Raw genomic sequence first — 21,921 nt, 5'->3', positions numbered from 1 at the left:
AAGTCGCTTTTCTTACCGTGCTCCGTGCACAGAGTTGCCTGACTTTCACTTCCACGGCGTGCCTGCCACTATAATCCGTTATTTGCTTCTTCAGAATGACTACCCTAGGAACGTGTTCAGTTGACCGTGGGTGACTACTCAAGACAAAGTACGGACCGTTTAAATAACGGGACGCGTCTTCTCGGTTCCTCTTGAGCCGCCCCCCTTGATCAATGAAGGTGGTCCCGGAAGAGCATCCGCTCACTTGATAATAATTTACACTTAGTCAAATTCAGAAGAAGTATTTATTTCAATTGATCTTGCAAGAATGGGTGCCGCCGGTAAACAATAGCAGACACACAGAATTCATACAGCATCACCTGTTATATACGAAAAGAGCAGCTTCCTTATCAGTGATTCCTTATTTGGACTTGTTATGTTCATTTTGTCTTCCCCCTTGCATAGTGGTTTCTGTTAGCTCCTGGTATATCCTTGGACCGTCAATTAAAAGATAAGAATGAGGCCCCCTGCTTGCACCTGCTGTCTTCCCCCTTGCTTAGTGGTTTCTGTTATTGTACATCCCGTTCTTCCCCGAAGGTCAGTCCTGTACATAGTTACAACAACTTGCTCACTGTAGCTTACACAGAACTTGGCATTTTACTTTCCCATCAAGCCCTATTGTTGACAACATCTTAATTGTGAACCAGAGTTATACATGTAAAAACAACATAAAATGCTCATTTCTCATAGAAGGCTTCTAAATGTTATTATGATGCCCTCAGAAGGAGGGGAGATGGAGGTGGTAGTAGCGATGGATGCGGAGAAGGCTTTTGATCGGGTGGAGTGGAATTACATGTGGGAGGCGCTGGGAAGGTTTGGGTTTGGTGAAGGCTTTATTGACTGGGTGCGGTTGCTCTATCAGGCACCAGTAGCGAGTGTGCGTACGAACAGGCTGAGGCCGGGGTATTTTAAACTACACCGAGGGACGAGGCACGGATGTCCCCTCACCCCATTACTGTTTGCTCTGGCCATAGAGCCATTGGCCATGGCGTTAAGAGCCTCTAGGAACTGGAAAGGGGGGAGGGGGAGGGGGGGCATCGGGTCTCGCTCTACGCAGATGACCTGCTCTTGTACATTTCGGACCCGCTGGAGGGGTTTGGGGAAGTAATGCGAATCTCGGGGGAATTTGGCAATTTTTGGGGGTATAAATTGAACATGGGGAAAAGCGAGATGTTCGCGAACCAGGCAAGAGGACAGGAGAAGAGACTGGGAGAGCTGCCGCTTAGAATGGTAGGGAAGAGCTTTTGATATCTGGGAATCCAGGTGGCCCGGGAATGGGAGGCACTGCACCAGTTAAACCTATCCCGGCTCGTAGAACAAATGGAAGGGGACTTTAAGAGATGGGACATGCTCCCGCTATCACTGGTGGGGAGAGTACAGACCGTGAAAATGACGGTCCTCCCCAGATTTCTGTTTGTCTTTCAGTGCCTCCCCATCTTCACCCCAAAGGCCTTTATCAAGCGGGTGAATAACATTATTTTGGGCTTTGTGTGGGCGAGTAAAACCCTGCGAGTGAAGAAAGTGTTGCTGGAGTGCAGTCGGGGGGAGGGTGAGTTGGCGCTGCCGAACTTCTGCAATTACTACTGGGCGGTTAATATAGCCATGATTAGGAAGTGGGTAGTGGGGGGGGGAGGGGGGGGGGGGGGTGTCGGCATGGGAGCGTATCGAGGCGGCGTCATGTAAAGACACCAGTTTGGGTGCACTGATAACGGCACCTCTGCCGTTCTCGCCAGCCCTATATTCCACAAGTTCGATGGTAGTGGCGGTTCTGAGGATCGGGGGCAATGGAGGAGATATAAGAGAGTGGAGGGAGCATCGATTTGGACCCTGATTTATAATAACCACAGGTTTGTACCGGGTAGGTAGATGATGGGTTCTGGAGTTGGCAAAGGACAGGAATTAGAAGGTTGGGGGATCTATTTATAGATGGGAGCTTTCCCAGCTTGAAAGCTTTGGAGGATAAATTTAAATTGCCAGCAGGGAATGGTTTTAGGTATTTGCAGGTGCGAGACTTCCTGAGAAAACAGGTGCTGGCATTTCCGCTGCTGCCGCCACGGGGAATACAGGATAGAGTAGTTTCCATTACCTGGGTGGGCGAGGGGAAGGTATTGGATATTTACCAGGAGCTTGAGGGCAAGTGGGAGGATGAGCTAGGAGGAGAGATAGAGGCGGGCCCATGGGCGGATGCCCTAAGCAGGGTTAATACCTCCTCATCATGCGCCAGGCTTAGCCTGATACAATTTAAGGTAGTTCACCGGGCACACGTGACAGCGGCTAGGATGAGTAAGCTCTTCGGGGTTGAGGATGTTTGCTGGGGACGCCCAGCAAATCATGTCCACATGTTTTGGGCATGCCTGAAGCTTAGAGAGTTTTGGCAGGGTTTTGCAAATGCAATGTCCGCGGTGCTAAAAACACGGGTGGTGCCGATTCCGGAGGTAGCAATTTTTGGAGTGTTGGAAGATCCGGGAGTTCAGGGGGCGAAAGAGGCTGACGTCTTGGCCTTTACCTCCCTAGTAGCCCGGAGACGGACCTTGGTAATATGGAGGGACTGGAAGCCCCCGAGTGTAGAGACCTGGGTTAGTGACATGGCTGGTTTCTCAGCCTCGAGAAAATAAAGTTCTCCCGGAGGTGGCAGCCGTTCGTCGACTTTCTCGGGGAAAATTCAAATGTCAGAAGATGCAGTATTCCAAGGGGTGGGGGCGGGCGGATTGTTGTTGTATGGTTGAGGTGCGTGAAGATTGGGCTGGGGGGAGGAAATGTTTATTTTCCATGTTGATATCATTGTTTATGTTACTGTCATAAAAATTTTCAAATACCTCAATAAAATATTATTTTAAAAATACTGGGCGGTATTCTGTGGGAATTGGCAGGGCGGGCAACTCCGGCGTGAAGGAATGGCGTGAACCACTCCGGCATCGGGCCGCCCCGAAGGTGCAGAAGGGGCTTGGCACCATGCCAACCAGCGCCGAAGGGCCTCCGCCGGCCGGCGCGAGTTGGCGCATGCGCGGGAGCACTAGCGTGTGCTGGCGTCATCCCAGCGCATGCACAGGGGGGTTCATCTCCGCATCGGCCATCACGGAGGCTGACAGCAGCCGACGCGGAGGAATAGAGTGCCCCCACGGCACAGGCCCTCCCGTGGGGGCATCCCCCGGGGCCAGATCCCCCTGCGCCCCCCCCCCGAGGATCCCGGAGGCCGCCTGCGGAGCCAGGTCCCGCCGGTAAGTATCTATTCTAATTTACGCCGGCAGGACCCCCCGAAAACGGGCGGCCACTTGGCCCATTGCGGGCCGGAAAATTACAGGGGGGCCGCTGCCAGCGGCCACCAACCGGCGCAGCGCGATTCCCGCCCCCGCCAAATCCCCGGCGCCGGAGAATTCGGCAGCCGGCAGGGGTGGGATTCGCAGGGGCGGGATTCACACTGCCCCCCACCCCCCCCGGCAATTCTCCGTCCCGGCGGGGGGGTCAGAGAGTCCCGCCCACTGCTTCCTCACAGTGCCAGGGACCCAGGTTCGATTCCAGCCTTCGGTGACTCTGTGTGGAGTTTGCATGTTCTCTCGTGGCTGCGTAAGGTTCCTCCAGTTTCTTTCCACAGTGCAGGTTAGGTAGGGTGACGGGGATCAGGCGAGAAATGGGTCGAGGTAGGGTGCTCTTTCAGAGGGTTGGTGCAGACCCAATGGGCTGAATGGCCTCCTTCTGCATTACAGCGATTCTATGGATTGGAGTTTAAAAGAAGAGAAGTAATCTTGCTGAAGCATATAGGATCCTGAGGAACTTGACAAGGTAGATGTTGAAAAGATATTTTCTCTTATGAGAGAGCATAAACCAGGAAACACAGTTTCAAATAAGGAGTCCCTTATTTAAGATGAATATGAAAATATTATTTTTTCTTTCAGAGGTTCATGGAATTCCCAATCCCCAAAGAACAGTGTCAATAACCACCTCTCATCACTTTGCTGATGACCGTGAGGAGGCTGATGGGGTGGTAATTGGCTGGATTGGAATTGTCCTGCTTTCGGTGGACTGGACAGGACATATTTGGGCAATTAATTGTTGGGTAGATACCTGTGTTGTGGCTGTACTGAAACAGCTGTTTATTCCTTTCATTGTGTCAGTTCTGAGACTCATATACGTTAATCTTTGCTGCATGTACACAAATTATTCTGTTTTTATTTCAATTTTTTGAAACAAAACGCTTAAGATAGATAATAAAAATGCTCCAGCTACAATTACTACAGAGGTTAGGCCGATGAACTTTGCTGCAAGTCTTCTGGCTGAAGTTTGACCTGGATCAAAGAAAAGCAAGGAAATGGTTAACCAAAAAACAAAAGTTTCCAATGCACAATTACATGTACTGAAATTGTGTCTGTAAATTGTGGATGAACTAAAGCCTCCATTCCCTCTTGTGTTTCCATTTTACAGAGTAGGAAGGAACCAGATTATTATGGCGGAGGGAATCAATAATTAAGTGAATGCCAAGTGAGAGGTATGCTGTTTACATTCTTAGTAGGACGTGGTGAGGGCATACACATGGTCCTAGCTCTCTGGATAGTTAGTCATGCACACATTTTACAATATATTAATACAATGGTTAGGTGGATTGGCCATGATAAATTGCTCTTAGTGTCCAAAATTGCCCTTAGTGTTGGGTGGGGTTACTGGGTTATGGGGATAGGGTGGAGGTGTTGATCTTGGGTAGGGTGCTCTTTCCAAGAGCCGGTGCAGACTCGATGGGCCAAATGGCCTCCTTCTGCACTGTAAATTCTATGATCAATGCTATTGGGCTGCAATGGTTATGATTTTTCTTCAAGTAATAACACTCCTTTTTTCATTATGCTAGATCATAGCTACTCTGCTAAAGGGTTTTGAATGGTGAACAAAACAAAACTTTACGTGGGGACGAAGGGCAGGACTTTCCAGCCCTGCCTGCCGCTGGGACTGTCTGCCCCACTGAAAGTCAGTGATCCTTTGGTTGGGCTGCCAACTCTCCTGCAGTGGGTCCCACCAAAATGGGGCTGGAAAATCCCAGCTTAAATTACACAGTTAATTAAACTAACATAGCAGTCAGATTTATTCAGGTAACGGAAATGCTGCTTCAGCAGTCAAATGGTTAATTATTTTCCATTAAAAGCGATCAGTGTTACAAACTGACCTGTGGCCCTGATGTTCACTTCCTGCTCATCAATTCCATATTTATTGGTAGCTCTACATTTAGAATCATAGAATTTACAGTGCACAAGGAGGCCATTTGGCCCATCGAGTCTGCACCGGCCCTTGGAAAGAGCACCCGACTTAAGCCCACACCTCCAACCTATCCCCGTAAACCAACCTAAACTTTTGGACACTAAGGGGCAATTTATCACGGCCAATCCACCTAACCTGCACATCTTTGGACTTTGGGAGGAAACCGGAGCACTCGGAGGAAGCCCACGCACACACGGGGAGAAAGTGCGAACTCCACATTCGTCATCCAAGGTCATCCGAGGCTGACCCTGGGACCCTGGAGCTGTGAGGCAGCAGTGCTAACCACTGTGCTTCTGTGCCACCCATATAATGTTCCTTTATGTTCTGATATTGTGTGGGAAATACGGAGGACTCCAGGGGAACCAATCTCAAAACGAGGTATTAAACTGAAGCCTTTAATAGACTAGAACTGTTCCCCAGCAGCTTCGGTACAGAATGAGGGCTGCTGGGACGGCCCGGGTTCTTATACCCCGCCTGTCAGGGCGGAGCTACATACAAAACAGCCAAGAGTAAACTCCTAGGTTTAACCAATGGTCTTCAGCCTCTCGGGTACTGCAATACCTGATAATACCACACTGTGGAAACTATATTCTGATAGCTGAGAAGGAGATTTTGGTGCTGGTGTTGAACCAACTTTAATTGTTTCCAAACTGTTATAACCATAACACATTGTGATTGGCCCCACTTCCCCGTCACTATGACAATTGATGCCCAGCCATGTACTGCAGTTCACTGAGCTGCCAACACCTCGCACCATGGACCGGCACTGTGTGGATTCACAGCTGTACCTCTCCTCCTGCAGTGTTATTGCTCGGACAGTCTGGGCAAACAGAGTGGGAGGAAGGTGCTTCTACACACAAAGAGGAACAAGAGGAAGAGAGTGTCACTCTGGATCACTCGTACTCATGTCCCAGAGGCTAGTTACAGAGCAGCATTGTTAGAGGCTGGGAGTGGTTTATCCATTTGTCCCTTCATCAGCAAGGATGGAGTGGAACAGGAAACTTAATCAAAATAAATAAATAACAGAATGTTGTAACACAATGTGACCCTCTGGATCAAATTGGAGTGACTGAAATGCTGTTTCAATCCTCAAAAGATTAATTATTTATTCATTGAATTCTGACCAAGAAACAAACTGACCTGTGACCCTGATGTCCACTTCCTTCTCTTCAATTCCATATCGATTGGTTGCTCTACATTTATAAACTCCTTGATGTCCTGATGTTGCGTGGGAAATACGGAGGACTCCAGGGGAACCAATCTCAACATTGCTGCTGTTACTGGGATCTTCCCACTTTAATGTAGGTGTGGGATTTCCATTGGAATTGCAGATCATTGTAACCTCATCACCTTTCCTGACGGTTACTGGAAACCCTGACACAGTTTTGTTATTTACTGATATGGTTGTGTCTCCTGGTTTATCTGGAAAAGAAATGTGAAACAATATGAAAATGGGAAGGTGATTGGAGAATCAGCACAGCAGGGGTGGGACACAAGTTCAGCCCCATTGCCAGTGAGTTCCCAATTCCAGCCGTGTCAGTGTGGGACACATTCCACACTTTGTACAGAAACCGAAGCCGGGAAACTCAATGGTGCTAAACGGCACCTCAGATGCAATATGGTGCTGGGAGTGCACAGCCCATCATATTGGATCGAGCTGCTCCTTCGGCATCCAGAACAGCGACTGGAGCTATTTAAAACAATGCATTTAATATTCTTTTTTAAAAAATATTTCTTTATTCTCCTGCTTTTTCACATTTTCTCCCAAATTTACACCCACCAACAATAAACAATAATCAGTAACAAATATGTCAATCCCCATATCAATAACCACGATCCCATCCTCTCACCAAACCCAAAACATTCGCCCACATGTTCACATAAACAAATGACAAAAAGTAATCAGGAATCACCCATAGCCACCATTAACAGCCCCTCCCCTCCCCCAACCCTCCCCCCCCCCCCAACTAATGTTCAATGTTATCCAGTTCTTGAAAGTGCATAATGAATAATGCCCATGAATTGTAGAACCCCTCCATCCTTCCCCTCAGCTCAAACTTAACCTTCTCAAGAGTCAAGAATTCCAACAGTTCCCCGCGCCACGCCGGGGCACTGGGTGGAGAGGTTGCCCTCCAACCCATCAGGATCCGCCTTCACCGATCAACGAGACGAAGGCTACAACATCTGTCTCCGTTCCCGTTTCTAACACTGGCTAGTCCGACACCCCGAATATGACCTTCCAGGGGCCCGGGTCCAGTTTCACGTGCACCACTTTAGAAATTACCCTAAAAACCTCCTTCCAGTAATCCTCTAGCTTTGGACAGGACCAAAACATATGAACGTGATTAGCTGCCCGCCCCCCCCCCCCCCCCCCCCCCCCCCCCCCCCGCGCAATGTTCACACATATCTTCCACTCCTTCAAAGAATCGGATCATCCTCGCCCTTGTGAGAACAAAGAACAAAGAAATGTACAGCACAGGAACAGGCCCTTCGGCCCTCCAAGCCCATGCCGACCATGCTGCCCGACTAAACTACAATCTTCTACACTTCCTGGGTCCGTATCCCTCTATTCCCATCCTATTCATGTATTTGTCAAGATGACCCTTAAATGTCACTATCGTCCCTGCTTCCACCACCTCCTCCGGTAGCAAGTTCCAGGCACCCACTAACCTCTGTGTAAAAAACTTGCCTCGTACATCTACTCTAAACCTTGCCCCTCTCACCTTAAACCTATGCCCCCTAGTAATTGACCCCTCTACCCCGGGGAAAAGCCTCTGACTATCCACTCTGTCTATGCCCCTCATAATTTTGTAGACCTCTATCAGGTCGCCCCTCAACCTCCTTCGTTCCAGTGAGAACAAACCGAGTTTATTCAACCGCTCCTTATGGCTAATGCCCTCCATACCAGGCAACGTTCTGGTAAATCTCTTCTGCACCCTCTCTAAAGCCTCCACATCCTTCTGGTAGTGTGGCGACCAGAATTGAACACTATCCTCCAAGTGTGGCCTAACTAAGGTTCTATACAGCTGCAACATGACTTGCCAATTCTTATACTCAATGCCCCGGCCAATGAAGGCAAGCATGCCGTATGCCTTCTTGACTACCTTCGCCACCTGTGTTGCCCCTTTCAGTGACCTGTGGACCTGTACTCCTAGATCTCTCTGACTTTCAATACTCTTGAGGGTTCTACCATTCACTGTATATTCCCTACCTGCATTAGACCTTCCAAAATGCATGACCTAACATTTGTCTGGATTAAACTCCATCTGCCATCTCTCCGCCTAAGTCTCCAAACAATCTAAATCCTGCTGTATCCTCTGACAGTCCTCATCGCTATCCGCAATTCCACCAACCTTTTTGTCGTCTGCAAACTTACTAATCAGACCAGTTACATTTTCCTCCAAATCATTTATATGTACTACAAACTACAAAGGTCCCAGCACTGATCCCTGTGGAACACCACTGGTCACAGCCCTCCAATTAGAAAAGCATCCTTCCATTGCTACTCTCTGCCTTCTATGACCTAGCCAGTTCTGTATCCACCTTGCCAGCTCACCCCTGATCCCGTGTGACTTCACCTTTTATACTAGTCTACCATGAGGGACCTTGTCAAAGGCCTTACTGAAGTCCATATAGACAACATCCACTGCCCTACCTGCATCAATCATCTTTGTGACCTCCTCGAAAAACTCTATCAAGTTAGTGGGACACGACTCCCCTTCACAAAACCATGCTGCCTCTCACTAATACGTCCATTTGCTAACAAATGCGAGTAGATCCTGTCTCGAAGAATTCTCTCCAGTAATTTCCCTACCACTGAAGTAAGGCTCACCGGCCTGTAGTTCCCTGGATTATCCTTGCTACCCTTCTTAAACAGAGGAACAACATTGGCTATTCTCCAGTCCTCCGGGACATCACCTGAAGACAGTGAGGATCCAAAGATTTCTGTCAAGGCCTCAGCAATTTCCTCTCCAGCCTCCTTCAGTATTCTGGGGTAGATCCCATCAGGCCCTGGGGACTTATCTATCTTAATATTTTTTAAGACGCCCAACACCTCGTCTTTTTGGATCTCAATGTGACCCAGGCTATCTACACACCCTTCTCCAGACTCAACATCTACCAATTCCTTCTCTTTGGTGAATACTGATGCAAAGTATTCATTTAGTACCTCGCCCATTTCCTCTGGCTCCACACATAGATTCCCTTGCCTATCCTTCAGTGGGCCAACCCTTCCCCTGGCTACCCTCTTGCTTTTTATGTACGTGTAAAAAGCCTTGGGATTTTCCTTAACCCTATTTGCCAATGACTTTTCGTGACCCCTTCTAGCCCTCCTGACTCCTTGCTTAAGTTCCTTCCTACTTTCCTTATATTCCACACAGGCTTTGTCTGTTCCCAGCCTTTTAGCCCTGACAAATGCCTCCTTTTTCTTTTTGACGAGTCCTACAATATCTCTCGCTATCCAAGGTTCCCGAAAATTGCCGTATTTATCCTTCTTCTCACAGGAACATGCCGGTCCTGAATTCCTTTCAACTGACACTTGAAAGCCTCCCACATGTCAGATGTTGATTTGCCCTCAAACATCCGCTCCCAATCTATGTTCTTCAGTTCCCGCCTAATATTGTTATAATTAGCCTTCCCCCAGGAAGGTGTGCTCTGTATACCACCTTCAGCTGTATCAGCCCGAACCTCGCGCACGAGGTGGAGGCATTCACTCTCCGGAGCACCTCACACCAGAACCCCTCCTCCATATCCTCTCCCAACTCTTCCTCCCACTTTGCTTTGATCCCTTCCCATTGTGCCTTCTCCTCTCCCAAAATAGCTCCATAAACCGCTGACACTACCCCCTTCTCCAGTCCCCCTGTCGTCAGCACCTCCTCCTGCAATGTGGAGGCCGGCTCCTCCGGGAGGTTCTGTATCTCCTTTCTGGCAAAATCTCGAACCTGCATGTATCTAAACATTTCCACCTGCTCCAGCCCATACTTCGCTTCCAGCTCCTTCAATCCTGCAAACCGCCCCCTATGAAACAAATCTTTCAGTGTCTTAATGCCCTTCTCCTCCCATTTCCGAAAACTTCCATCCCACCTCCCTGGCTCAAATCTGTGGTTCCCCGGAATCGGCATTTCCCTAGACCCTGCCCCCAACCCGAAATATTGGAGAAACTGCCTCCAAATTCTCAATGAAGCTATTATTACCGGACTCCCTGAGTACTTCCCTGGGGCTATCGGGAGCGGCGCTGTTGCTAGTGCTTTCAATCCCGACCCCCTGCACAAACTCTCCTCCATTCTGACCCACTGGGAATCAACCCCTCTTACCCAGCTCCGCACCTTCTCCACATTCGCCGCCCAGTAGTAATACATCAGGTTCGGAAGACCCAAACCCCCTGCCTGCCTTACCCTTTGTAGTAGCATCTTTCTAACTCTGGCCACCTTCCCGCCCCATATGAACGACGTAATCCTTCCCTCAATCTCTCTACATTTAATATTCTAAATAGGATTTTATTGTCTCTGTATAAACCTTTTGTGACATTGCAGTGTCCCAGTGTTGGAGTGATAAACTCACGCAGCAACTCCTGGTGCTACCAGGCAGCACTGGGCTTTTCACCAGCACTATTTAAAGGACTTATCCAGTACTTACAGGTTAGATGCTAGTTGGTCATTGAAGCTGATGATTAACATGTGAACATTCTGCAGCTCTTTTTCTGTCTGTGGAAACTATATTCTGATTGCTGAGAAGGAGATTTTGGTGCTGGTGTTGCACCAACTTGGATTATTTCCAAACTGTTATAACCATAACACATTGTGATTGGCCCCACTTCCCCGTCACTATGACAATTGATGCCCAGCCATGTACTGCAGTTCACTGAGCTGCCAACACCTCGCACCATGGACCGGCACTGTGTGGATTCACAGCTGTACCTCTCCTCCTGCAGTGTTATTGCTCGGACAGTCTGGGCAAACACAGAGCGGGAGGAAGGTGCTTCTACACTGTAATGACCTCCAATTGGCATTATTGGTTATCCAATTGGAGTATGAGCTCCCTCAATGATAGCTCATTGAAGGGCTCCATAGAAGCACCTGTGTAGGCTTTGTGAGGCAGTCTTAAGTTGACTGGAATGCTAGCAGCACTGTTTGGAGCTGCTCCTGTATATAGTTATTGCAAATAAATACTGATGTAGTGACGGTACCCCTGCCTCCTGTGGATTATTACAGTGGCGACGAGGTAAACAAAGAACCTTGCGGAGACCAGCTGCCGCACTCGGAGGGTAAGGCTTGCTATTTCAAAATTGCCGTTTTTTGGAAGGTTAGATGCATTCGACCCGATTATTGTGGACTGGTCCCAGTATGTGGAGAGAATGTGTTACTTCTTCCAGGCCAATGAGATAATGCAGGAAGAAAGGAAACTGGTTATCCTGCTGTCGGCGTGCGGATCCTCAGCCTTCGCCATTATACGTAGTCTAACTTATCCCGATACCCCTCTTACCCAGCTCCGCACCTTCTCCACATTCGCCGCCCAGTAGTAATACATCAGGTTCGGAAGACCCAAACCCCCTGCCTGCCTCCCCCTCTGTAGTAGCACCTTTCTAACTCTGGCCACCTTCCCTCCCCAAATGAACGATGTAATCCTTCCCTCAATCTCTCTACATTTAATATACTAAATAGGATTTTATTCTCTTTGTATAAACCTTTTGTGACATTGCAGTGTCGGAGTGATAAACTCACGCAGCAACTCCTGGTGCTACCAGGCAGCACTGGGCTTTTCACCAGCACTATTTAAAGGACTTATCCAGTACTTACAGGTTAGATGCTAGTTGGTCATTGAAGCTGATGATTAACATGTGAACATTCTGCAGCTCTTTTTCTGTCTGTGGAAACTATATTCTGATTGCTGAGAAGGAGATTTTGGAGGTGGTGTTGCACCAACTTTGATTTTTTTTCTGAACAGTTACAACCATAACACATTGGGCTGGATTCTCCGATTCTGAGACTACGTCCCCACCCCAGCGTGAAAACGGTGGTCTTTTACGGCAGGAAAACTGGTGCAAAACAGCCACTGATTCACCACTATGCTAGAGATAGCAGGGAGACAGCGTAGAGCTATAGCTGGCAATACGTCCCTCAGCATCTCTGGTTTCGTGGCTGCGAATGCGCACGGCGGAGGCCTGCAGCTGCCGCGCCATACTCCATGGCGAACTCCGACCACAAACCTGGACCGCAAAAGTAGTGCATCCCTCCGGCTGCTCGTGCGCCCCAGACCGCCTGCCTATAGTGACCCCAGCCCCAAATACATCCCCCCTTGCCCGCCGAGTCCGCAGCCACCACGCGAGCTTCCCGGATGGTGTGAGCACACGTAACCCATGCCATCGGGAACTCGGCCGGTCTGCAATGGAGCATTGCGGGGTGAGCCTCCGAGGCCGTGGATAATCGCCGCGGCAAAATCCTATTCCTGGGGCAGAGAATCCAAAATTCGGTGCCGCTCCCGATATGGGTGTCAAAACGGATTCTCCGCCCCGGCGCCGAATGCGATTTTCACGTCGGGGTGCAGAATCCAGCCCAATGTGTTTGGCGCAAGCAGAGCTGGTCCCAGTCACAGGTGGGCATGGCTGATGCACTGCAGAGCATGGCCCGGTCACTGGGATATGTGTCCCAGTCACTAAGGAGCATCGCCTAGGAGGCGACACGATGGTGCAGTCTATGGGAACTGGCAGAACAAGATGATGCAGGGGCAACTGGCTGCCCCTCCGTCCCAGGGCCCTATGGGCACTGACTGGGAGGAGTGCTGGGTGCCAACCCGGACCTGTCCCATGGTGGCCACCAGCACTCCCGTGTTCCACTCCCCTGATGTGGCCACGTCAGCACACGGGACTGGGCGGGTAAGGCTGTGCATGTGACGTCGATAAGTGACCCGGGGCCATCCGGCCCCAGAACTCCCAGCGGATGTCCGCCATTGGCATCAAAGGACACTAGACGAGGTAAGCAGCTGGCTGCCTCCATCTCAGATGTGCATCCTGGGGACACACCTAGATGTTGTGGTAGAGCTAGGAGGGTCAGACACGTTGAGCAACATTGAAGGCACCGGTGTAGTGGGAGGGGTTGGTCAGCAATGGGATATTGTATAGCCCATTAAACAATCTTTGGCACAAACATTATGATGCCTCTGTCACTTTCTTCCGCAATGCGGGCTGACTTCCGGACCCTTTGCGTACCTCTCCAGGCAACCCCGCTCCCTGTGGCACACAAGCACCGTGGTGGTGCCCCGGGAGCTGCGGCCATCCCCTGGGTGTTCGGATGTTGGCTGCTGCGTGTGGTGTTGACCCCCACACAGTGTCCAGGCATCAAGGTGAAATCGGGATGCTAGGCATTAACTCTCACATGGCCCGCCTACCCACGGGAACCCGCTTGGCATGTGTCAAGTGCTCACTTAACCATGATTGCCTATTCCCTATTCGCGATAGCCTTCAGCCACGCGGCCATAGGCCTCAGCAGTCGGTGGGGGTTATGGGTGATCAGTTTGGCAGATGGGTAGTTGCCCCCGGAATGGGGTTGGGATCCAGGGATTGTCATGGTGGTGCCACGAGCAATTGCCCCCCCAGTGCCTCCCCCCCCCCCCCCCACCCTCATGGTGGCCTACCCCTGCGGATCGTCGCCCACCTCCCGCTGATCACTGGGGTGGCAATCCACCAGGACTGGTCTGTTTGCCTTTGAGCAAAGATTGCTGTTCTCCTCCTCGGCTCCCCACGGACGCCCTTCCGCCAGGTTCACGTACTAATCAGCGCCAGCGTGACCACTTGCTGGGAAGGCCGGTAAATGACAGAAGGCCATTGGATGATGGGTGGCTCTTGTTAATTGTATGGAAATTGGGCTTCAGTGGGGATAATTGATTTCTCGCCACGCTATGGCGAGATTCCAATTTCACCTATGGGAGCAGGCCGGTTGCATTGCAAACCGGCCTGCACGGTAGCACAGTGGTTAGCACAGTTGCTTCACAGCTCCAGGGTCCCAGGTTCGATTCCGGCTTGGGTCACTGTCTGTGCGGAGTCTGCACGTTCTCCCCGTGTGTGCGTGTGTTTCCTCCGGGTGCTCCGGTTTCCTCCCACAGTTCAAAGATGTGCAGGTTAGGTGGATTGGCCATGATAAATTGCTTTTAATGTCCAAAAGAAAAGGTTGGGTGTGGTTGCTGGGTTATGGGGATGGGGTGGAGGGCTTCAGTGGGGTGCTCTTTCCAAAGGGCCGGTGCAGACTTGATGGGCCGAATGGACTCCTTCTGTACTGTAAATTCTATGATTCTATGAAACTGCTTGCGGCCTGGCGCGGTTCCTGCTTTTGAAAATGAAATGAATGAAATGAAAAGTCGCTTATTGTCACAAGTAGGCTTCAATGAAGCTACTGTGAAAAGCCCCTAGTCGCCACATTCCAGCGCCTGTTCGGGGAGGCTGGTACGGGAATTGAACCGTGCTACAGGTCTGCCTTGGTCTGCTTTCAAAGCCAGCGATGTAGCCCAGTGAGCTAAACCAGCCCCTGGCCTCTCCCGCTACTCATCGGCCTCGTTATGCTTGAGCGAGAGTGCAACGAGGCCGGAAGATCGTGCCCACAATTTATCTAGTTGAATCGTGCCCTAAAATTGTTGATGTTGATCTTGCGCGTGATTCTCCAGAATAATTTCTAATTTGCTAGCGAGTGGGAATTGTCACGTGTTTCCCGGCGCTCGACCCAGCGAGACTGGCAACGCTATTCAACGTTAATTGGTCCACTTAATGAGGGTTCACTGGCTTCCTTCCCCGAATACCGGTTTGCCAGAGGATTCCCCGGGACCGCGCTCGCATGCCCCCGCGAACAACGTCGAGCAGTACTTGAGCTGTACTTGCTCAGCCAGCTCGCAACAATGGCTCGAAGGAAACCAGCCCCAAGATTCGGCGATACTGACCTGGGGAGGCTCCTGGATGGCGTGGAGGCCAGGAGAGATGTCCTGTTTCCCCGAGGGTCCCTGAGAGTCAGTCACAAGGCAGCCAGTGCTGTCTGGAATGAGGTGGTGGCAACTGTCAACTCGGGCAGTGTGAGCAGGTGGACTGGCCTGTGTCGGAAGAAGGTCAATGGCATACACTGGGCAGCACGGGTGAGTAGACACCAATGTTTCCCCCCCCCCCCCCCAAGAGACTCACAACCCTCTCTCCACCCTCTTTCAATCCTCCTTCCACCCACCCCCTCCTCTGTGAACCATGCGTGTGACTAACGATGCCCTCTCTGTGTCTCCTCAAGAAAAGCTCTCCCATAATCGCCTAGAAAGGGCCCAGACTGACGGGAGGGTGCCAGACTTGAGAATCCTCACCACCTTCGAGGAGCAGGCCCTGGAGGTGGCTGGTGTGGCTGAGGACAGAGGGGTCACCCTCGCGGAGGCTGGTGGACGCTGCAGAGGTGAGGAACCACCGGGCCCCACCCGGAGGACCTGTCAAACGTGAGTTGTTATTGCCATACTGACTGACCCATCCCTCGCACTGACCACATGTCCATTCTCCCGCAGGTCTTCCCGCCGACAGCGCCGGCCCATCCCGGGCGGCCCCCTCTCCTGCGTCCCAGGAGACCACCTCGAACCTGCTGCCCCTTCGTCCTAGGGTGAACCCCAGGGCCGTAGGGGCACCAACCAGGAGGAGGGGACGCTGAGTTCCAATCCGGACCCGTCCCATGGAATGACGATGTGGCCACCAGCTCCCCCGAGTTCCACCCCTCTTATGAGGCTGCACAGCCAGCACACGGGACAGGGTGGCACAGCTGTGCATGTGCCGTCGACCAGTGAGCTGGGTCCTTCCGTCCTCAGAATCCCTAGAGGACACCCACCAGGGGCACTGAAGGTCACGTGATGCGGTAAGCAGCTGGCTGTCCACCTCAGATGTGCATCCTAGGGACACACCTAGATGTAGTAGGAGGGCTAAGCACATCGAGGATCACTGAGGACACTGGGGGAGGGGTGAAGGGTGTGGAGGGGGTACGTAGTGGGTAAGAAGGGTGGGGGAGGGGCAGCACCATCAGGAGCGTGGGGAATTGTCAAACACAATGAACAATTTTGTGCACAACCAATATGATGCCTCTGTTACTTTCCGCAATGTGGACTAACCTCTGAACCCTTTGCCCATCTCTCCAGGCATCTCTTCCTCTCCACGGCACCCAAACCACCCTCCAGCCGTGGACATGTATCCGGAGCCCTGTCCCATCCCCTGGGTGTTCGGATGTTGGCTGCTGTGTGTGTGTGGTGTTGCCTCTTGCACAGTGTCCTTGCATCAAGATGTGATTGGGATGCTCGGCAATGACTCCCACATGCTACATGGCCCGCCCGCCCACGGGAATCCACTTGGGAGCAGCACAGTAACACAGTGGTTAGCACTGTTGCTTCACAGCGGCAGGGACCCAAGTTCGATTCCCCGCTGGGTCGCTGTCTGTGCGGAGTCTGCACGTTCTCCCCGTGTCTGCGTGGGTTTCCTCCGGGTGCTCCGGTTTCCTCCCACAAGTCCCGAAAGACGTGTTGTGAGGTAATTTGGACATTCTGAATTGTCCCTCAGTGTACCTGAACAAGCACTGAAATGTGGTGACTGGGGGATTTTCACAGTAACCTCATTGCAATGTTAATGTAAGCCTACTTGTGACAATAAAGATTATTATTAAAGAGGCCGGAGAATCGTGCCCGAGCAGAATAGAATAACGTGGGGAACTCGCTGACCGAGCCGGCGGGAAACTCCCTGAAAAACAGCTACAAATGAACTCTGAATTTTCGGGGGAGAATTGCAACCATGTTATTTGTTTCCCTCACTGGATTCTCCGCCCCCCCCGCCGGGCCGGTGAATCGCGGGGTTTTTTTTTTTGCGGGGGCGGGAATAGCGCCGCGCCGGTCGGAGGCCGTTGGCAGCGGCCCCCCGGCGAATCTCCGGCCCGCGATAGGCCGAATAGTCGCTCGTTTTCGGCGGGTCCTGCCGGTGTATGTTCCACCAGTCCGTACCTGCGGGACCCGTCTCTGGGGAGCGCGGGGGGATCTAGCCCCGGGGTGGGCCCCCACGGTGGCCTCGCCCACGATCGGGGCCAACTGATCCGTGGGCGGGCCTGTGCCGTGGGGGCACTCTTTCCCTCCGCGCGGGCCGGTGTAACGGTCCGTCATGGGCGGCACGGAGAAGAACCCCCCCTGCGCGTGCACTGGGATGACGCCAGCACACGCTGATGCTCCCGCGCATGCGCCAACTCGTGCCGGCTGACCGAGGCCCTTCGGCACCGGTTGGCACGGTGCCAACCCCGCCGGGGCCAGCCTAGCCCCTGAAGGTGCGGAGGATTCCGCATCTTTGGGTGGCCCGACGGCGGAGTGGTTCATGTCTCTCCTCGGCACTGGTACGGCCCGCCCCGCCGGTTAGGGGAGAATCCCGCAGGTTCTAGAATTTGCATTCTTCTAATTAAAATATATCTCTCACTTGGTGGTTCAATCTCCCAGTTTATCGACCTCCCTGACCAGAACAAACGCAGACCTCGAGCGTGTTCTGATTTCTTTATCTACAAATGTGAACATTTCGCTCATTCTCAGACAGAGAAAACAAACAAATTAGTACACACTCGAGAGGAACTTACAGTGAGCTCGCAGAGTCACAGAGCAGTTTGCGATTGGTTTTGTGCTGTTAGAGCCCAGGTCCACTTCTGCCAAGCAGGTGTACTCCTGTCCATCATCTGACACACTGGCAGTGAAACTGAAGACATTCCTCAATCTTATATCTTCATCCGGGAAACCTTGTTCTCCTGTGGAATTAATCTGAAGAGTCTCACTCCCTCTCAGCCATGTGAGGATGAGTTTATTGTTTGGATAGACCCTCGGACCAATGCACTCCAGACTATACGTTCTGTTAACTTCCAGCACTTCCGGAGGTGAAGTAATGTTTATCTCTCGATCTGTTAAAGGAGAATTACAATTAACAGAATTCACTGAATATATCTGTGTTAAAACCACCATGAGATCATGAGGGCTTATTAAATATGAATTCCCCAGGAGGGGACACAGACCCAGCAGGGGCTCGTGAGACTAGAGGATAAATGCAGGCTCCAGTCTGAGACTGGTCAGATCTATTCTCTCAGTAGGGTCTCCACTGGGAATGAGGTACAAGAATAATTTGTAACTTGTATAGATATGTAAATAAATCCAGTTTATGTTTATGATAGTTTCCTTTGGAGTTATTACAGTCTGGATATTCATATTAGTCTCCTTTCAACATGTGATTCAAATCCAGTTACTGACAAAACTTCCTTCTTAGACAAGTGCGTATGCAGGACTGTGACTCTATGGAGTAAAAATCGTGCGGCAGGATTCTCATTTCTGAGACAAAGTGTTGTCGCAGAATCCATGGACTTCTACGAAAAACTGGTGCCGCACCTGCACCGATTCCGCTACCATTAAGGGGCTAGCACCGGTGCCACGTGGAACACAATTGATTCTAATGCGAAACAGTGCCTCATTCGCCGGCTTCGCAATTGACACCCAAATGCTGACAAGATGAAGCAGCACGAAAACAATTCTCCCCTCCCCTCACACACCATCCCAGCCAACAAGATGGCAGCAAGGAGAACAGCCCCATGGGTGATACTCCCTTAGGTGGGGTGGAAGGCGTTGGTGTCTATTCACTCATGCTGCCTGGTGTAGATCATTGAACTTTTTTCAGCACTGGAGGCCAGTCCTCCTGGTCACACTCCCCGAGATCACAGCTGCCCCAGGCAGCACTGGCTGCCCTACGGCTCACCCTCCTGGGCCCTCGGGGGGGACAGGACATTCCTCCTGGCTTCCAGTGCGTCTAGGCCGAGTGCCAGGAAGCTCGGGGCAATTCCTACACACTACCACACTCCGAAATCAGTTTAGATATAGGGGCTAGGGCTCAAATCTGTCAAATTTGCTTACATTAAACACCTGTTGCCACTGTGGCAACCTGCCCATCTTCGCCCTCCTCTGCATCCTCTCGTCAGATGAGGCCTGGTGTTCCTGTTCCTCCTCCAGCATCTGTGCTGCGTGATGTTGTGGTGGACGCAGCAGGCCTCCACGATGGTGGCGACCCTCAAGAGCATCAAACTAGAGGGCCCCTCCAGAGCGGCCCAGGAACCTGGACCACATCTTCAGGAGGCTGAAGCACCACTCGATCACGGACCAAGTCCTGCATGGGCATCGATGTAGCTGGCCTCCGCGTTTGTCTGTGGCCTCCGGATAGGCTTCATCAGCCATGATCACAGTGGATAACCCCTGACACCCAGGAGTCAACAACCCCAGCCGGGGTGGGGGGCATTCTAAACATGTCAGGAATCGTCAAGTGTGCTTGGGTATCGGGCACAGACGTGGATGATGCGTAGCTGATGGTCACTTATCAGCTGCACATTCATCGAGTGGAACCCCTTTTGGTTTGTGAAGATCAGCCTGTCAGCTGCAGGTCGTAGGGGACATGCATCCTGTCAATCACCCCCTGGACCTGGGGCATCCCGGCAATGGCAGCAAACCCCGCTGCTCGGGCAGCCTGATGGGCTTGGTCCACATTGAAGTGGATGTATTGAGCCGACTGGGCCATATAGGGCCTCCGTGACGGCGTGGATGCTCCTGTGCACCAAGGTCTGTGAGATCCTGGACCGATTCCCCACTCGCTGCACAGACAAACCCCGTCATGTAAAAGTTCAGGACAACCGGGAGACCCCCGCTGTGCCAGGTGTGCCATCGTCTGGTAGATATGTCGCACTGCCCCCCTGCTCAGCCGGAGCCTTCGATGGCATGCCCGGTCTGGCAGGTCCTCAACTGGCAGGTGGTGCCAGTACATATCAGGCCTCAGGTGGGACCTTGGCCTGTTGGGTGGCTCGCTCTCCATCCTGGCGGCTGCCACCTTTCCCTCTGCTGCCCGCTCCGCTGCTGCCCGCTCCGCTGCTGCCCGCTCTGCTGTTGCATGCTCTGCTGCTGCAGCTTACTCCTCCTCCTCGAGCAGACCCTTCATGCCAGCAGCGCGGGTTAAATTCCTGTACCGACCTCCCCGAACAGGCGCTGGAATGTGGCAACTAGGGGCTTTTCACAGGAACTTCATCGAAGCCTACTTGTGAAAATAAGCGATTATGAAAAATGAAAATTGCTTATTGTCACAAGTAGGCTTCAAATGAAGTTACTGTGAAAAGCCCCTAGTCGCCACATTCCGGCGCCTGTTCGGGGAGGCTGGTACGGGAATTGAACCGTGCTGCCCGTAGTCGCTCCTCTCTTTTTCTTCCTTCCTCCTCTCTCTCTCCTTCATCAGTCACCACGCCAGGGTCACTATTTTTAAAAGCACAATTAACCGTGCCGTCGGGAACTCGGCCCATCGGAGGCGGAGCACCGCGGAGGCCCCGGAGATTACCGGGTCGGGCCCACTAATGATATGCAAGTGGTGTCTACTGTACATGCGCTCTGATACGCACTGACGCAGCTGTCAGGGTGACAGAGAATCACGCTGTTGGCATCGGAACCAATTCTCCGCCCAATTGCATTTTGCGATTTTGGCTTCAGCAGATGGAGAATGCTGCCCATGATCTTCCTGCTCCAAGCTCTTCGGCCTCATTCCCTTGCTTCAATTTCAAACAATGACTGTCAATTAAATCAGTACAGTTCAGATCTGACCAGCAACAGGCAACATTAAATCAGATATATCCTGCTTCTCTATAAAGAAGACCTTCTCCTGTCGCTACTTTCCTTTAATGCCAGGTAAGCCAATATGTTAGAGCAAGCCTTTTCACTTACTGTATACTGTGACCACCACTTTCTGCTCAGCTGCGCGATTATTCTGTGATTTACAGATCATATTACATGGTGCTGTAAAATCCCATGCCTGCACACTCGGGAAATAGTCTGTGATCCAATTACTGCCAGTTGTTCTGTTGGGATGTATCCCTGGTTTATATTCCACGTTGATTATTGGGTCTGGACATGTCGTAGTGCAGTTCATCTCTAAAGAAGCTCCAAATTCCACAGCTGGGGGGTTTGTGTTGAGCGTGATCTCAAATCCAGTTACAATTGCTGCTAAGGAAACAAATCACAAAAGATGAAAGAAAAGGAAATACATTTAATGACAGCACTCACCAGTTAACTCCCCACAGTAACTACAGTTTCATTTTGAAACCGTGCACTTTTACAGTGGGAAAGACATGGAAATTTATCATAAACTTTACAGTGCAGAAGGAGGCCATTCAGCCCATCGAGTCTGCACCGGCTCTTGGAAAGAGCACCCTACCCAAGGTCAACACCTCCACCCTATCCCCATAACCCAGTAACCCCACCCAACACTAAGGGCAATTTATCACGGCCAATCCACTTAACCTGCACATCTTTGGACTGTGGGAGGAAACCTGAGCACCCGGGGGAAACCCACGCAGACACGGGGAAAAACGTGCAGACTACACACAGACAGTGACCCAAGCCGGGAATCGAACCTGAGACCCTGGAGCTGTGAAGCAATTGTGCTAATCACCATGCTACCGTGCTGCCCCTGATTAAAATTAAAACTGGATTGCAAAGAAAATAACAGGCGGTGGCTAAGAATTCAAATCCACAAACTGCTTTGAAAAACTGAGACTAATAAATGTGTGTTTGCCTATTGATTAGAGTTTAAACTTCCTGTAAAAGTGTAAGGAGCTG

General features: G+C 51.3%; 1 protein-coding gene across 10 annotated transcripts in view; it reads right to left on the bottom strand.

The window, feature by feature from the left end:
* Positions 1-265: 265 nt before the first annotated feature.
* LOC140403142 (intercellular adhesion molecule 5-like) overlaps positions 266-21,921 on the bottom strand; it is an 87,522-nt gene continuing 65,866 nt past the window's right edge. For 7 of the 10 annotated variants that reach the window (XM_072490810.1, XM_072490809.1, XM_072490812.1 and 4 more), the window contains 4 exons: positions 21,028-21,306; positions 17,877-18,191; positions 6,421-6,702; positions 266-4,322 (listed from right to left, as the gene is read on the bottom strand). In XM_072490810.1, coding sequence (XP_072346911.1) covers positions 4,195-4,322; positions 6,421-6,702; positions 17,877-18,191; positions 21,028-21,306 — 1,004 coding nt within the window. In that variant the 3' untranslated portion in view covers positions 266-4,194. Of the gene's footprint in view, positions 4,323-6,003; positions 6,131-6,420; positions 6,703-17,876; positions 18,192-21,027; positions 21,307-21,921 lie in introns of those variants that run through there. The other 3 variants (XM_072490815.1, XM_072490813.1, XM_072490814.1) reach the window with 2 other exon arrangements.

The sequence above is a fragment of the Scyliorhinus torazame genome, chromosome 27 (assembly GCF_047496885.1).
Source record: "Scyliorhinus torazame isolate Kashiwa2021f chromosome 27, sScyTor2.1, whole genome shotgun sequence".
Classification (NCBI taxonomy): Eukaryota; Metazoa; Chordata; class Chondrichthyes; order Carcharhiniformes; family Scyliorhinidae; genus Scyliorhinus; species Scyliorhinus torazame.
Note: the sequence above shows the minus strand (reverse complement) of the source record. Positions and strands in the feature narration are given on the sequence as shown.